This window comes from Dermacentor variabilis, chromosome 5, assembly GCF_050947875.1.
Source record: "Dermacentor variabilis isolate Ectoservices chromosome 5, ASM5094787v1, whole genome shotgun sequence".
Taxonomy (NCBI): domain Eukaryota; kingdom Metazoa; phylum Arthropoda; class Arachnida; order Ixodida; family Ixodidae; genus Dermacentor; species Dermacentor variabilis.
Window position 1 is genome coordinate 194,765,610 of NC_134572.1, and position 18,531 is coordinate 194,784,140.

The 18,531-nt window shown below is 45.5% G+C and overlaps 1 protein-coding gene across 1 annotated transcript in view; it reads left to right on the forward strand.

Annotated features, from left to right (window-relative positions):
• The window catches only part of Rpn3 (regulatory particle non-ATPase 3), a 123,969-nt gene that overhangs the window by 46,726 nt on the left and 58,712 nt on the right, over window positions 1-18,531 (forward strand). Inside the window, exon 5 of the mRNA XM_075693891.1 lies at window positions 6,104-6,240. Within this exon, the coding sequence (XP_075550006.1) occupies window positions 6,104-6,240 (137 nt within the window). The remainder of the gene's footprint in view (window positions 1-6,103; window positions 6,241-18,531) is intronic.

Here is an 18,531-nt window from a genome sequence, read left to right on the forward strand (position 1 = left end):
TGAGCCGTATAATAGTTTAATCACTCATCAAGAAATCACTAGAGTACTGTCTGCCGGGAAACAAACTGCACCAGGGCCCGACAAAATTCACTATGAAAGGCTGGCACATCTTTCCAAGTCTGCAATAAATGAACTTCTGAATTTCTTTAACAAGATGCTGTTAGAAGGGAAAATACCGGAGGCCTGGAAAGAAAGCTATTATTCAGGGTGTCTACCAACCGGGAAAACCGGGAATTCTCAGGGATTTTGAGTAGTCTGGAAAAAGTCAGGGAAAACTCGGGGAATTTGGGCCTCTATCAGGGAAAATTAGCGGCAATTTTATTGGAAGGGTCGAAAGTCGCGGCAATGCTGGCTCGAGCAACAGACAGGAATCGCAATGAATCGTCTTTGACGCCCTGTCGTTGGCTGGATGAGTTGCCAGTGTGCATTCAACGACCGACTTTCCGGATTCCCGATAATTTGGACGGCTTCGCGGCACCGCCACGTACCCCATAGAGTATCACAACGTGTGAAATTTCGGACGCAAGAACCCTTCGCCGTCCGATTTTCCGGATGTTTTGTCGTGACCGCAGGTCCGAAACGGCAATAATCAAAGGCACCACCGCTGCCGTTTTGATTACTGCGCCACCTCGAACCGGCACTCTCGCACGCAGATCCGCTGGCAGCCGTTGCCACCACTGCGGCAACGCTAGGCCTAGCTGGTTCGACGTTCGCTATGAAGCTTCTTGCCGTTGGGTGCTGAGTTCTTTATTGAAAGAATTAGATCTTGTCAGCAATGGCACGGACTCTGCTTTTTTGGTCCTCGCGATTGGCTTAGAAACCTAGAAAACACGGTGCGTTGCATAATGCCGGTTCCCGAAAGTCAGCTTCGCCTCTGTACAGAAATGTTACATGGTGAAGCATACGCAAAAGTATTGCAGTGAAGCATAACAAGCGTGGGAAGGAGCTATTGCCACGGAAAACAGTATGTATTCCTTAATTATACACACGTGCACCCGGTATTTCCTGTCACAGTACGAGCGCCGATATCCTTAATATGTGTACCGACAGGCCTTCAGAGCGTTCTCGAACGTGCCTGTGGCGGTTTGAGCCCCTAAGGGCAGTAAATGACACGCATTTATTTTTTTCCAACTGGTCAATTTTTCGAACGTTTTCGCGACCCCTAGGGAGTTCTAAAAATTGGCCGTGGACTGTGCAACTGACCAAGGTGCTTCATATGCTCCTTGGGGTGAACGAGTGGCAGAAGGAGGACAAGAACAGAAATGATGTACGCATTGGGGAATAAATGGGAAAGGAAGCTTGCTACCGCTGTTTTGAAGGAGCTTGAGCTCAAAAAACAAAGTTTTGGCTGATGCCGAGATGTAGGTGTCCCGCATCCAGACCAAAATAAACTCTTTAAAGCAGTGAAACACAACACTCAGGCGTTGTGCGCGGGCTGAGAGTATGTCAGGACAGTTGAGGTTGACTTACGAGCGGTTGAGAGAGAATCTCAATTGTGACAGAGTTCGGGCCTCATACCTCTGAGCTTGCTATCAGTTGATAGAAATAGCTCATATTCGAATATATTTGCTTCTATTTGCATCTCCTTTTTATTCGTATTTGTGAATGTCCGACTTATTTGCAATTTTTTTTGAAGACACTTTATTTGCTGTGCATTTTACTAACCCCTGCCTTCTATTCTCTTTTTGAATAACATAAACACTACTCCTTAGTATTCAAATTGGATTAAGTCGCTTTTTAATTTTTTTCATGTGCCTACTCGAGATGACAGCATCAGGCGATATGGTTTCAGCCCGTCTTGACATAAAACATAGTTCTGCATCACTCAGGGAAATGGGCAAAGGCACTCAGGGAAAACCTGGAAAACTCAGGGAATTTGGAAATGTCAACTTGGTAGACACCCTGTTATTGTACCCTTTCTGAAAACTGGAAAGCTGCCGACATCTCCCAGTAGTTATAGGGCAATAGCCCTTACCAGCTGTCTGGTGAAATCTCTTGAAAGAGTTCTGACTATTTTGTTTGTTCTTGACTCCCGTGAACTACTTGACATCCATCAGTGTGGTTTTAAAAAAACGTGTTCTTTTACTGATCATCTCATTCGACTTGAAAACATAATCCGAGACATAGACAACACTGCCTTGCTGTATTTTGTAAAAAATCTGGACAATGTTTATGATACTACCTGGAGGTATATCATAAGAAGCCAACAAGCACTGACACCAAGGACAACAAGGGGAAATTACTTGTGCTTAATAAATCAAATAAAGAAACGATAAATTAATGGAAATTAAAGTGGATGAAAAAACAACTTGCCACAAGTGGGAACCGAATCCACAACCTTCACATTTCGCGGACCTTCTTTTGCGAACCCCGTTTCTTCCCGTTTATTACCTGGAGGTATGGGATTCTCCGCAACCTAGCAGATCTAGGCATTCGCAATAGAATGTCAAACTGGCTGAGTGACTTTTTGTCCAACCGTTTGTTCCATGTATGCATCAGTTCAACTCTTTCAAAGAACTTCAATAAGGAAAATGGAGTACCACAAGGGTCTATCTTGAGTACTATCCTTTTTATTGTAAAATGCATTCCCTGGCACAAATAATTCCGAAATCCATTATGTATTCAGTTTACGTTGATGATCTCCAGATAGGTTGGACATCCTCAAACGTATCAACATGTGAGAGGCAAGTACAGTTAGCAATAAATAAACTAGTGACATGGGCAGGTAAAAATGGATTCCAGTTTTCTCCACAGAAAACAGTGGCTGTTACGTTCTCACTGAAACGAGGTTTACAGACTGATCCCACCCTAGACCTGAATGAATCTGAACTCAGAGTAAAAAAACGACCACAAAGCCCTAGGCATTACTTTTGACAAAAGACTTACTTTCCTGCTTCACCTAAACACTGTGAAAAAAAAGGCCTCTCAAGCACTCAACATACTTAGTCCTTTCACGTAAATGCTGGGGCTCTGATAGGGCATGCCTTCTAGGAATTTAACGCCCGTCATGCGCCCCTCCTTGGACTATGGGTGTATGGTGAATGGTTCTGCCAGATCATCATATTTGAAACGACTGGACACGGTACACAATTTAGGTTTACGCCTGTCAACTGGCGCCTACAGAACATCGCCCATAACCAGTTTGTATGTAGAAACTAACGAACCCCCACTTGCAGACAGACGCATGCTTCCATGCTCAAACGCTCTAAAAATCCATTCCCTACCAGAACATATCTGTTACCCAATAGTTACAAAGTGCCCATTTAGAATACTATTCACAAACAAACCCCAGGCTATCGGACCACTCCTCCTCCATTCTGAAAAGGAATTCCAAGAGTTAGATGTAACACACACTGCCTAATATTGCCCAGAAACCTGGTCCACTGCAACCCTGGTACTGCTTGCCTTCTGTTTGTGACTTCTCATTAACACGATTTCAGAAAAAATGCGCAGGAACATATATTGCAAGAATATTCAGCGCTAAAGGAAAAATATTAGGAATACAGAGGATTTTATACCGATAGTTCCAAAGCTGCACACTACGTGGGAAGTGCTCTGATACAGAATAGCTGGGGAAACATAGTACGGCTGCCCCAATGTGCATCCATTTCTATGGCTGTGAAAAGAATAATAAAGGAAAACACTGAAAACAGCATCATTTACACAGACTCGCTAAGCATAGTTACAGCACTTCAGTCTAGGAATGCAGTTCTGCCAATAATCGGTGACATCCTACACAACATAACAAGAGCTGGGTGCCGAGCCACGTCGGAATCTGTGGCAATGAGAAAGCAGACCAGTGTGCAGTGAAAGCTCGATATAAGGAAATCGGAAACATAAGAATTCCTTACAGAGACTGCATAAAATTAGTGTGCCATAAATGGAAAGAAAAATGGCAGTCTGCATGGAACAATGAAACGAACAATAAGCTACGCCTTGTAAAACCCATCATAGTAGAGTGGAAGTCATGTTCACACCAAGAACAGTTTATCTAAGGTGTCTTATGTCGCCTCCGCATTGGACACACACACACCTTACCCACAATTTCTTGCTGACAAAAAAAAGACAAACCTGTTTGTGACAAATGCGGAGATGAACTTAAAGTAACCCACATCTTACTCTCATGCAAACAACTTGAGACACTGAGAAAAAAGAAATATTTTACGCATTTTACAGCAAACACATTTCTTTTCATCCTTCATTGATATTAAAGGGACACTAAAGGTTACCAGAAAGTGACGTTAAAGTGGTAGAGCAAAGTTCTAGAACGTCTAAGGCGTCAATCTAATCACGAACAGAGCTTTAGTAACCGAGAAATTGAGGTAAATGCATGACACGATTTGAGACCCCCCAGCGACATTCCGGTACTAGCCCGATGACGAAAGCACTCCTCGTAATTTGTGTTACTAATACTCAAATACTCGTATTAAAAATATCATTTCATTCGATTATAAGAAGGAAGAAAATGCTACTTGTCTATTCGATTCTAAGAAAAAATAACATTTTGACGTTACCCTTCAGTAGTATGGGTGGTCGAAAGGTTTCGTTTTCGCTCGACTCTGCGCGCTCGACTCTGCGCGCTCGACTCTGCGCCGCGCACGCTTTGGATCAGTAGTTTCGTTATCGCGTCGTGCTGTGTGGGTTCTGCTGGGTCGCGAAACTTTCATTTCGAACAAACAGTGAAAATGCCACGTCCTTGTGATGTCGTGGGAAGCCCTCGTTGCTTTCCCGCTCCGGAGAGCCGGTGTCGAGGCCGCCGTCGTAGTACGCAACGACGCCGGCAGCGCGAGCCCTCAGCAGCAGGTCGTGCTCGTCAGTGCTCAAATCGCTGAAGTTGTCAGGGTCCATTGCGACGAGCGTCGAAGTTTGCATCATAGAATAAAGTACCAGCTTATGGTCGCGCGTTTCTCCTTCCGCTAGCCACCATGCTCCTGCTTTTGCTCTGCTGTCGGCTCTGTCTTGGCTCTGTTTCTGGCCGCGCGTTTGCGCTTTGCGCAGAAAAGCCGTTGCGCCGTCTGCGGACGCCGTTCAACTCACCGATGGCGCAACGTCTCTATGAGACCACGATGTCTGTACTTCTTGATCGGAGGGCGGGTGATTTGAACTGTGCTAGAGGTACGCGGACGCTTCAGAATGCATTTTCTCTTAAACTAAGTCTCTCCTTGGCACGAAACAAGCATTTTGAGGTTTCTGGGATGATATTTCAACAATCCACGTTCACTTAATAGTAACCTTTAGTGTCCCTTTAAGTGAAGATGCACTGGTTGAGACAGTTAGTGTTTTTAGCTTTTTTAAAAGAAGTTGGTTTTCTTGAAAAATTCTGAAGCCCGACCTTGTTCTCCTTTACATCCAGTGACACACCTCATCCACTTTCTCAGGTCTGAGAAGAAGGCTGAGGTGTTTATTTAATTTGTTGGGATCTTCGGTGCCCTTGATCAGAAAAATACTTTTTGAGGGTACCCAACTTTTTTTAGACATTATACCTTGTGGTTGATGCATGATGGCCTTAGTTGCTTAAACGCCATTAAACTCAACGATAACACCACCAATCATCGGTAGCGAGTGAACATTTTGACAAGAAGAGAAGAAATGGGGATGGACTGGCCATGTAATGCATAGAGCAAATAACCAGTGGACCATGAGAGGTACAGAATGGGTGCCAAAGGAAGGGAAGTGCAGTTGCGGACGGTGTGCAGATGCAAGTTGGATTTGCCTAAAGTAAAACGGGAGTAATTGGAGATCACTGAATGAGGCCTTTGTCCTGCAGCGAGCATAAAAATAGGCTTACGATCATTTTCACAAGGCTGGGTAACTGCAGCGTTCCTTGGCAAAAAGTAGTTCCTTCTACTTCAAAGTGAGAGCAGGTAGGAACGACTGAGGTGAGGCAAGGGAGGGAGGATTTAACTGTGGCTTATGCAGAGAGATAATATGCTGGCCTTTGAAGGAATCCAGCCAATAGGTGTTTCGTTCACACCCCGTCAGGTATACAAAGGATGGTGGGTGCTTTGTGCAATTACCACACAGTAGTGAAACTTTGGATGGGATGCGGGCATTGTGAGGAAGACAGTTGCCGCAGTGAAGCGACACCCTTCTGTGTTTGCAGGCAGTGCAGTGCTCGGACCAGCTGATGCAGAAGATCCAGGCACAGAATCGGCGCACGCTTGACCTGCTAGCCTCCAAGTGCTACTTCTACCACAGTCGCTGCTACGAGCTGACCGACAGGATGAGTGACATCCGGAGGTGGGCCCCTTTCTTACGGGGTGTGGCAGTGAAGCTTGTCCCACCCACACGAGCAGTCCCATCTGCCCTGGAAGTGGTGCTTCTGTAATGAGACTGTTTGGGTGTTGCGTCAAAGTTCTGGGAACATTATTATAACCTTGCTGCAATTGAGCTTGCAAGATTATTCGGGCATGGCCACCTGGTAGCAGCTTACCGGGAGTGGCATCTGGTGAGCCAGAGGCCAATCTCAACACTTGCCCTGCATGGTTACATGGTACAGTGAGAAAGAACTTTCTAATAGAATTTGCAGAAGAGCCAAGTTTGAGGCCACCTGTTTATGATCGCTCGCTGCGTCGTTAGGGCAAACCCACTTGACTCAATAAGTAAAAAAAAAAAGTGAAGGGAAAACGATTCTTGCAGCACTCGGAACTGCCAACATTTTGCACTCCAAGTTGCACAGCTTAAAAGCTGTTTGTCACCTTGCCACGACAATGCACATTGGCTCGTGGGGTGCACATGCTGGCTCAATGAGCTATGTGCCGTGCCGCACTGGCACAGCAGAAACGGCATGGGCACAAAAGCTGCGCAAGGACAGCATAAGCTTAGTAGGTGTCGTGCTGTGAACATGCTTTTTTTTTTTAGATATACAGGTTATTTAGCAGCAGGGTACAACAACGTCGTGCACCAATGGGAAGCATATATTACGTGCGTGCTGTACAAAATCGGGCTCGTACACACAAACAAAATTGGAAAATGAACATGTAGAGATAACACTGACATACAGTGCAGTCCACTTATAACTATGCGCCAACTTAATAGTATCAACTTAGGCATTAGGGCTATGAGAAAAAATAAACCATATATATATTGGTATGTTATCCCCAACATCAGATATAATGATCGAAATTTTGCCTTCTGGATGGCATTTTCCTTGCAGAATAATTGTGACATTTGTGTTCCTTGTCCCCCTTTAACAAAACAATGCCGAGATGGGGCGAACGTTTGCCTGCACAAGTTTGTATCTGCCGCCATCAGAGAGCTTTAGCTTGTCCATTATTCCGGTAAATGTGAGCCTTACCTTTTACAGGAGGGGCGGAGGTGTGAACGCCTCCGCCCATCAGGCACAGCCTCCTGGTGGTGCAGAGCTGTACCAGACAAACAAAGCTAATATTGCAGTAACTTTGTTCTTTTTCGCTGCTGGTCTAAATTTTTCGTAGCAGCGGAATCCTGTCACCATTCGCCACTGCTGAAAATTCACACTAGCAGCAAAATAGAATGCACTTATTTAATGCAATATTAGCTCTGTGCTTGTCTGGTTCAGCTCTGCACCACCAGGAGACGGCATCTCGCTGGCCTCTTGCGTTTATGCCTCCGCTGCCCCGGTAACCTGCATTTACCGAAATCGCAGACAAGCTAACACTCTCCATTACTGCGCAGCGCATGCCACCACCCACCCGCTTGCCGATTCCAAAAGCCACGGAGAGCATCGCAAGTTTGCACGATGTACCACAAGATGGCGCCAGCCACTCCGCATTCGTAAAGCCCCTCAATGCTTAAAGGTGGTGCCAGCCTTTGAACTTTTCCGCCGCCACGTGGGCTGTCTGCCTTTCTCCCTTACCTGCGCCCTCTGCCACCCATCTCCCCTTTCCAATTGGACTACTTCCATCAGCTGACAGTGGGTGCATTTCCATTTTGTTGTTTCATCTTAGAAAAAAAAAGTGCGCTCTCAGAAGGCTCTCCGACACCAGTTTCTACGCAATGAATGGATATGTGCCGCAGTGTATGTAGTATGTGGTGTACATGGTGATGGTAGCTTCCTTCGTGAGCCCGTCGTCAAGAACGGCGTGCTTCCTTGGCACTGTTTCTACTCTTCATCATGAGTTGCTGTGCCTAAGGTTGCCGTAATCTCTGCAGTGAAAAAGAAAAGCTTTTTACACTGCCATCCAGCAAGCATGATGTGGAGTGGGAAAAGATGTGGATGCGCACCGCATTGATCACGCAAACTTCTGCGGGCTGCCGTGCACGCAGTAACCGAGGTGCTCATTCCCAAGCGTCACACCGCAGGATGTTAGCACGGATGTCGTGCGCTTCTTCATTGTGCACCACGTTGACGCTGTTTTTCTTGCTGAACCAGCAGTGCATACTTTTCTTAATGTGTAAGCATTCTTTGACAAATCCCAGAGGAAGATTTGTCTGTATAATTCCATAGAGTGTCCATATAATTGCTGTCGCAATAAAAGAAAAGTGAAGTGGTGCCCGCCCTTTCTACAATCTTTCTCTCTCAGTGAGCGCCGTCATGCGCCGCAGGAGTTCTGGTAGCACCGGACGTTTTATTGATGATATCTATGATTGGGAAAACCGGGAGCGCTGCGGTCATGAAGGCTGGAACCAATAGCTATGCAGATCAACAGAAAAGGCAGGATTTGTGGATCATACAATAGTCGCAGTAACTAATAATACTTAATTACAGTACATACAACTACCTAACTGCAGTACATCACTACAGTAATACAATAACAGCAGAACAAAAACACAATAAGAAAATAAAGGGATTTTACACTTGGAAAGTTTTTTAGAACAGTTGGCTCCAAATACAGTCAAATCTTGATATAATGAATCGCATGGGACCACCGAAAATTGTTCATTATTCTGAAAGGTCGTTATAGTGAAAGCACCAAAATGAACTATTCTGCCAATTAGCCCATCAGTTCATAAGTTCTCCCTGTTTGAGCTATCCACGAGAACGTTGCTGTTGGCTTTCGGCCCGCGCTGTTGCTATTTTCCATAGATTCCGCCACCACGCACCACTGAAGCGCCGTGTAGTGAGAGCAACTCGTGCAAAGCCAATGCAGAGAAAACTACTGACAAATGGAGCTTCCAAAGTGCGATGTTTCTTGTTTACTTTTCACATTCCTTGCCCGTATACTGTAGCTGTATCACTTGAGGCATCTGCCTGAACTATTCCAAAGTGCAAGCACACGTAAATGACAGAGGATTGCGTGACGAATACGGGCCCCACCTGTTTTTATAATATTTTTAAGTTTTATTTTCTTTATTTTTTATTTTCTTTTTTTCATGCATTTTGCTGAGTGGCGCACTTCCGATGGCTGTCTGGTGAGCTGATGATGATGATGCTTCTGATGAGCTGTTGTGTGTCTGAAGTTCAGTGTTTGACGGAAGCCCGTCTGGTCGTCGGGATGAAACATGGTTAAAAGGTAAACAAAAACCCGGGGCACGTCTCATTTTCTTTTACATCTTACTTTGGTCGGCATAGTGCCCCGGGTTTTTGTTTACCTTTTAACCATGTTGTGTGTCTCGTTTCGCACAGCGGACGATTTTGCGTGGTCTACATGAGAACACCTGATTAGCGGCAGGGCTGGGCAGAGATGCTTTCCTATTTTATCATGATAGGGTACAAAATACTTGGGCAACAAGCATTTGCGATACTGATACGAGATACTGCTACAATTATTGTATCCTATGCGATAGCTTTAATGTTATCTCAAGATACTTCGATAAATTCGCAAATTTCTTATTTTAGATCTACGTAATAATGTAGCAGTAAGTGCGTAAGCACAAACATGTTTACTTGGAAATTTCTTAAATCCGACCAACCTTGTTTCATTTGAATGAAATATCTGTTAGTATCTCAAAGCTTTTCTTTCTTGCTCAAAGTATATTTTCATTCTGAAACAATTTATTCGGGCTGCCTTAGCTGCCTAACATTAACGCTTTTTATGTGCTGCGCTGTCAGCGGTTTTTGCTTGTTGCTTTTGTCGCTGTTCTTCATGCCAACCAGCTAGAAAGAACCGTTCTAGCTAGCCAGCCTTACAAGAATATAAATAAGAAGCCTCTGTACCATGGTGCAAATTTCACTGTGGAGATTTCCCTTGCCCGTAAACATATTACCATTTACGCAATAACATTTACATGCAGACCTCATCGCCTGCCCTCTCAGTGGGGTCTCTGGCAGAACGATAAAAGAATGTCGCTGCCTCTAGTTTTATTCAGGTGGCTTAGTGGCAACAATATTACCTTGAGAAGTGTTCAGCCAACATCACAGAGCAAGAAACATTTAGGAGTGGAAACTCCACTATTTGTGGTGGTCAGAAAAAAAGGTCACAAGGCCACGGAGCTACTATTGTGCTGGCGGTCGAGAAAGAAATCATCGCTGTTTTGGTTGCCAAGGTAACCGGTCGTGTGTATTGCTTGGGTTCGGCCACGCGCCAGGCACAAGTTCTACAGAGGGAACTCATGCACTCTTCTTTAGCGCTGTTAGTCTGGGAAGCGATTGGTGCTATGTTTCAGCCATTTGAGCAGAGTAAAAAAATAAAACTCATTCATTTCGATGACCGCTATAATAAAATGATCTGTAGCTTACCGTTGTACGCGGCGCTATTATTTGTCGCCCACGCGATGATTTTGATTCCATGGGTGTAGCACTGCTGGCATTCGTCGAAGGCAAACATGCCTTCAGTTTTTTCTGTGTATATGACCAAGCTGATTTTCCTCAAGCTCATGGGCCTCATGTGCTGTGTGAACATCGCTGACGTTCACCGCCATTGATGTTCCAGGCTTGTCATGTGCACTCATTCTTGATCTTTTAACGGTAGCATGACAGATATATGATCCCGTCCATGGCGGCTGTATTTCGATGGGGGCTAAATGCGAAAACACACAGATACTTAGATTTAGGTGCACATTAAAGAACCCCAAGTGGTCGAAATTTCCGGAGTCTTCCGCTTCGGCGTGCCTCATAATCAGAAAGTAGTTTTGGCACGTAAAACCCCATAATTTAAAGATATTTGATGACGCTTCTCAGGGAGTCCGCTTCTTTTTTTGGGGATGTCAAAGATGCTGGAGACGGAAGAAAGATGCAGGGAACAGCCTCTAGATGTAGTCAAGGTTTCTTATTTGGGTGGTCCAGGATTACCTCGCGACTAAGCTCACCGTAGTATTTATCCCATCTCATCATGTTGCTCATGAAGTGGTTCTTGCAGACGTAATCTCTCGATGGTGAGCTGACGGCCATCCCCAGGAATGGCCGCAGCCCATGCTTGCATACGTTCAGGATCATTCAGAGCCTTGAAGCTGCTCGCCTTTACCTGTCAAGAGTTGTAGCCGCTTTTGCAGTTTTCAACGAAACACCTGCGTCCCATCTTAGGTTAACAAATTCTGAAGAAGGGCATTTGAGCATAGGAACTCTGTATGACGGCCCGCTAACAGACACCGACAAGAATCCTTGCTGTTAGACTTAAGGGTGCGCAAACACAATGTTATGGCATGCTCACTGAAGCGAGCGTCCGTGTCGTCTGCTTGTCGTCTGCTTTGAGTGTAAGACACCAGTTCCACCGCAGAGAGCACACCGCAAGGTGCTGGCACTGCATGCGCCTCCGTTGGCATATGCTATTTTGTGACTTTATCAGGTCGCCCGCGCTGATGGCAGTTTCAATTCCTAAATAGTCTTCCTTTGTGGCCGACATTTATACTTTCGCACAGTGATGTTGCATAGCAGTATCTTGACACCATAAACCAACAGGCAGTGAAAATGAAGCCAAAGGAAGCATTTGGGAAATTGACTGGTTGAAATTGGAATGAAGAAAAGGTAATGAACATGGACAAAAAGATAACTTTTGGCAGTGGGAGCCAGGTTGGCTAACACTTCTAGGGCTAGACCTAGTAAATATAAATGTCCAGGTTAGTGGATGTGTTGATAGTCGTCACCGTAGCACAATTGGTAGTGCGACACACACATAATGTCGACAGGGTGTCTACCAACTGGGAAAACCGGGAATTTTCAGGCATTTTGAATAGTCTTGAAATACTAAGGAAAAACTCGGGGAATTTGTGCTTCTATCAGGGAAAACTAGGTGTAACTTTCTTGAAAGGGCAGGGTGTCTACCAACCGGGAGTTCTCAGGGATTTTGAGTAGTCTGGAAAAACTCAGGGAAAACTCAGGGAGTTTGTGCTTCTATCAGGGAAAATTGGCTGTAAATTTATTGAAAGGGAACCCAAAGTCACGGTAATGCTGGCCCAAGTAACAGAGAGGAATCGTAACCAATGGTCTTTGACGCCGCCTCATTGGCTGGAGGAGTTGTTAGAGTACAGTCGACGAGAAATTTTCCAGACGCTAGATAATTCGGACGGCTTCGCGGCACCAGTACGTACCCCATAGGGTGTATAAGAACGCTGAAATTTCGGGCGCAAGAACCCTTCGCCGTCAAATTTTCCGTACTTTTTGCCATGACTGCAGGTCCGAAACAGCATTAATAAAAGCCACAACCTCCGCCATTTTGATAACCTCGCTGCCTCGAACCGGCACATTTGCACGCAGATCCGCTGCCAGCCGTAGCAACCACTGCAGCAATGCTAGGCCTAGTTTAAGCTTCTTGTCGTTCTGTACCATGTTTTTCATTGAAAGAATTCGCCGCTATCAGCAATGGCACCGACACCGCCTTTGTGGTCATCGCGACTGGCTTCGAAGTTCGGAAATCACAGCGCGTTGCATAATGCCGGTTCCTGAAAGTCAGCTTCACTGCACAACAGTAGTATTATGCTGTGAAGCATAACAAGTGTGTGAAGGGGCAGCTGGCACGGGACACAGTATGACATATATTCCTTAATTATACACGCGTACACTTGCCATCTTCTGTCACAGTACGAGCACCTATATGCCTATTTAGTGTACTGGCAGGCCTTCAGAACTTTTTCGGGCGTGCCTGTGGCGATTTGAACCCTTAAGGGCTGTGAAAGACATGCATTCATTTTTTCTTAACGTTTTGTCGACCCCTAGGGAGTCTGAAAAATCGGACGCTGACTGCACAATTGTCCAAGAGGATGCTTCAAATAGTCCGTGTGGCGAATGCGCAGCCTAAGGAAAACAAGAAGACAAAGGACCTAGGCATTGAGAAATGAACGGGGAAGGAAGCACGCTGCCGCTTTTTTGAGGGAGCTTGCACTCTAAAAGCAAAGTGTTGAGGGACACAGAGATGCAGGTGTCCATCACCCAAGTAAAAAAAAAAAAGAAAACTCTTTAAAGTAGTGAAACGCAACACTGAGGCCTTGTGCATGGGCCGAGTATGTCAGGACAGTTGAGGTTGACTTACCAGCTGTTGCGAGAGAATCTAACTTTTGATAAAGTTCAGGCTGCATACCAGTTAGCTTGCTATCAATCGATAGAAATAGCTCATAGTCGAAAATATTGTGTATGCATCTTCTTTTTATTCGCATTTGAGAATGTTCGACTCAGTTTGCAACGGGTTTTACTATTTTCCTGCGAAGATATTTTATTCGCTGTGCATTTTACTAACCCCTCCCTTCTGTTTTCTTTTTGAGTAAAATGAACACTACCCCTTACTCTTCAAACTGGATTAAGTTGTTTTTCTATTTTTTAACATGCTTACTAGAGAGTGACGCCATTGGGCGACATGATGTACGGAGCCCGTCTTGACATAAAACAAAGTTCTGTGTCACTAGGGAAATATTGCAAAGGGACTCGGGGAAAACCTGGGAAACTTGGGGAATTTGGAAATGTCAACTTGGTAGACACCCTGAAGGGAACAAAAGTACAGGTATTTGAAATTATGGTTCCTTTTTTTACATGCCAAAACCACGATCTGATTACGAAGGACGCCGTAGTGGCGGACTCCGGAAATTTGGACCACCTGAGGTTCTTTAACGTGCACCTAAACCTAAGTATGCGGGTGTTTTCGCATTCTGCCCCCATCGAAATGCAGCCGCCATAGCTCGAGTAACAGAGAGGAATCGTAAATAATCTACTTTGACACCATGTTGTCGTCTGGAGGAATTGCTAGTGTGCAGTCAACGACCAACTTTCCGGACGCCCGATAATTTGGACAGCTTCGAGGCACCATCACCTATCCCATAGAGTCAGTGTATAAGAACATCTGAAATTCCGGATGTAAGAACCCTTCGCCATCCAATTTTCCAGACATTTTGCCATGACTGCAGGTCCAAAATCGCATTAATAAAAGCCACCACCGCCGCCATTTTTATTACTTCACCGCCTCAAACCGGTGCTCCCGCACGCACATCCGCTGGCAGCAGTTGCCACCACTGTGGCAACCCTACAGCTGCTTCGATGTTCACTACCAAGCTTCTTGCTGTTCGACACCGCATTTTTCATTAAAACAATTCGCCGCTGTCAGAAATGTCGCCAACTCCACCTTTGTGATCCTCGCAATTGGCTTCGAAGCTCGGAATGCACGACGCGCCGCATAATGCCACTTTCCAAAAGTCAGCTTCGCCATATTACAGTAGTCCTACGCGGTGAAGCATTAGCTAAAGTATTGTAGTGGAGCATAACAAGTGTGGAAAGGGTCAATTGTCATGGGGTACATAGAGTATGTATACCTTAATTATACATGCGCGCACCCTCCATCTCCTGTCAGAGTAGGAGCACCGATATGCCTAATAAGTGTACTGGCAGGCATTCAGAGCTTTTTCGGATGTGCCTGTGGCGATTTGAGTCCAAAAGGGCCCTTCACCAGGTCTGGCCATTTTGAGCTGACAAGCGCAGAGCATACATTGTGTGGTAGTGTTCGTGTCTGCAAAGTATTACATCGCTATGCACTACGGAAAGACCTGAAATTTCAAACCAAAGGCCGTTTTTCCTTCTCCTTGTAGCTGCCGCGCTCCAAGCCAGAGGATGACGTAAACATGCTAGTGCGCCCACGTACACGTGTCTGCACTGTGTCTTCACTCATGGTGACACGTGTCTTCGAGAATTATTCAAGGCAACATCTGTTATTTGTGTAATATGTTGCTTGAATAGACAAATTAAAGCTTAGATAACACAAAAACCGAATGTCTGCATGTTATTTTACTTTGCACCGCAGCAAGAGCGATGCACTTCAGTTTCATCTGCTTGCTCACACGACGTGCAATCACCCGCGCAGACACTGTAACTATGCCATTTTCTACTTATTCCACCGCGGGATCGTGCTCTGTGACCTGCTTGTGTCTGCATCAGTATTCGTGTCGCACTGACTTATACCTCTAATCAGGTGTCCTCATACACAGTGCGCACAATTGTGCACTGTGCAAAACAAGACAATCATAACATCTCGCGCGCGACACTGTCAGCGCAAATGCGCAGCCCATGACTTATGCGTCACGCGATCCTCGAGGTCTGGTGTGGGAGAAAGCGGGGAAGGAATTTAGCTTGCGGAGGCTAGACGAGGCGAGTGGAGAGAGTCTCGCTTGGCAGTGGAGCTCGCCTCCTGAAATCATGGGTTGGCGGAACTAAAATATTTCTATCTCGGCTATTAATGAGTCGATTTGAAAATTCTCTTGCGGCAGAACGCTCCTTAGAGGACACGTAACAACTTACAGCGTATAACCAAAATTTTTTGTGAGGCGTTCGCGTTGTCCACTTCTCTACTCTTGTGTCCTGTCCGCACGCCTCACCTCTTTTTTTGCATAACGAATCCTCACCAACTAGCTCAGCTTTCTGTTGTTCTATACGCTCTGGTTTGATTGTGAAGTCGTGGGGTCATTTCGGTGCTAATAAATAACTATTAATTCAGTCAAGCCTTGATAACCAAGTCATGCTTGCAGCAAGAAACTTCATTAAACCACAAATTTCCTTTAGTTGAGGCTTTAAAGTTTCAGCAGTGAAAATAATTTGGCAAATTCTCACGACATTCCTGTTGGATAGCATCCTGTCAGTAAGCACTATAAACAAATTATCACAAGAAGGGCTGGCCCTAATTGCGTAATTATGAGCATCGGGGGGTGCACAGATAGTGGTGTGCTCTCGGCAGATAGCTCTGAAAGCAGTGCATTGGCATGACTCGTGTCATCGGAGATTTGGGTGTGGCGCATGCCGTAGATCTTGGATACCATGGTTGGCCATGCGTAATGCTGGCAGCCGCCATTTGATGGTACTCACTAATTAAAAACATGTAAAAAATACAGATATTCATCCTCCTCGAGAAAAATCACCGTTTCGCCCAAAAGGGGAAGCATTGATAGCACTAGCAAAGAGACAACTGCGTAAAGTTAGGTTCATGGTTTCTTCGACCGTTTAAAAATTGCTGTAACCATTTGTTTACTAATTAAAATAACAAGCATGATGCCATGGCAAATATGAATGTATCTCGCTCGATGGCCATAGATACATACTCGGTGTTTGAACACTTGTTGAAACTGCAAGTTTGTATGAGCACAATGTATATCTTATCATCGGCCTATTTTATGTCCATTGCAGTACGAAGGCCTCTCCCTGCAATGCCCAATTACCCCTGTCTTGCGCCAACTAATTCCAACTAGCGCTTGCGAATGTCCTAATTTCATTGCCCCACCTAGTCTTCTGCCATCCTTGACTACGCTTCCCTTCTCTTGGCACTCATTCTGTAACCCTAGTGGTCGAGCAGTTATCTAACCTGCGCATTACATGACCTGCTCAGCTTCATTTTTTTCTATTAATGTCAATTAGAATAATGGCTATACCCGTTTGCTCTTTGATCCAAACCGCTCTAATTCTGTCTCTTAACGTTATGCTTAGCATTCTTGTTCCATCGCTCTTTGTGCAGTCCTTGTTCTCAAGCTTGAATGTGTAAGGAGCAGGGCGCAAAGAACAGTACAGAAGAACACAAACGACAGGACCGGCGCTTCGTTTGTGTCCTTCTGTCCTGTTTTTTGTGCCCTGTTCTTTACACATTCAAGCATGAAACAACTAGCCCAAGCAAGAGTTTTACTTGTTCTCAAGCTTCTTTGTCAGCCTCCAAGTTTCTGCCCCATATGTCAGGAGCGGTAAAATGCACTGATTATATGTACACCTTCCTTTTCAATGATAATGGTAATCTGCCAGTCAGGAGCTGACAATGTCTGCCATATGTGCTCCAAACCATTTTTATTCTGTGAATTTCCTTCTCTTGATCAGGGTCAATCCTTACTCCTAAGCCGTCACAGTTTAATGGCTTGGATACTTCTTCCTGGCACCCAGTATTAGCATTCAGAGCAGCCATCTCAAAGCAATCTCACGGACACACCTAAGGAGGGAGCATTTTCATTTATTTGAACTTGGCCAGGCAAAGCAAAGAGAGCAAGAGATGAGAGATACGCAGAGGGCAGAGCCATCCTGGAGAAAAGGTGCCGATGAAAGGAGCACCCTCGTCTCTAGAAAGGAGGTGTGCCATGATGAAGATAGTGGAACACATAAAAGAAAGCAGTTTAATAAACATACAATAGGTGGCACAAACGTGCAAGGGCGGTGGCCTTGCGCTACAGTGTGAAAATTGGAATGGAAATCGTCTCCGTAGCTGTATACAAACTCTGTATACAAACTTCAATCTGTGGAGGCGCATTGGCACAACCATGCCCACCAAGAAGTGCATTCTTCTGTAGCTGCTAACAAAAATCCGAGGACACCTAAGCGCTTATTATAAGTTGTGAATGCGAAAGCGTTAAGGTCCAGTGGAACGGCGCCAAGTGGTCCTTCGAGATTCGTGCTCCGATTAATGCACCATAGCGGTGCATGCTGCCCAAGCCGGCAAGCAGTAGTAGCCTGCAGTGCCGTTCGCCGCATGCCACTGATGCGGCAATGCTTTCGTGCAACGCCTGTTGCGCTACTCCCGCAGCAGGTGTTCTGCCTCCTGGATAGCACAAGGCCTGTGCACTTCGATCCATCACATCATGCTGCCTTGCCCAACAGCCATAGAATCAAACGGGGATGCTCCTGAGTAAGCTGCGATGGTTTTGGCGTCACTACTTTTGCCACACCGAGCTTGACAAAAACTTTGGTCCAAAAATCAAGCTATGTTGTGGTGGCCAACAAGAAAGGACGCACAAGAATCATGCAGCACCCCTTTACATTTAGACTCGGCACAGTGACAATCCCTGAGGCTTCTGACGTTCGCATACTGGGTCTTAATATTCACCACTCCGGCAGTGTTGCATACTGGCTCCGTACAACCAGACAAAGTTCGACAAAAACCCTTCACCTTATTCGTCGCATTGCAGCAAAAGCAGCTGGAGCTCGTACTGACGTAGCTCGACAGTTGGTGTGTGCAGTCTTGCAGCCACGAATTTTATATCAGGCACAATTTCAATGGCTGACTTTGGCATAGCTGGCACAGTTGGAGACGATTAATCACAATGCTATGCGCAAAATCACAGCACTGCCCTGCATCACTCCGATACCAACCTTACAGGAACATGCCCAGCTCAACACAATTGCAGAGCTAATTTCGCAACATGAAAAAGCACGTGAAATAAAAAAGCAACTTGTTCCGGCTGTTGCTGCGTTGCATGCTCATTTTCAACGCGGCTCGGATTGACAATCAGCCC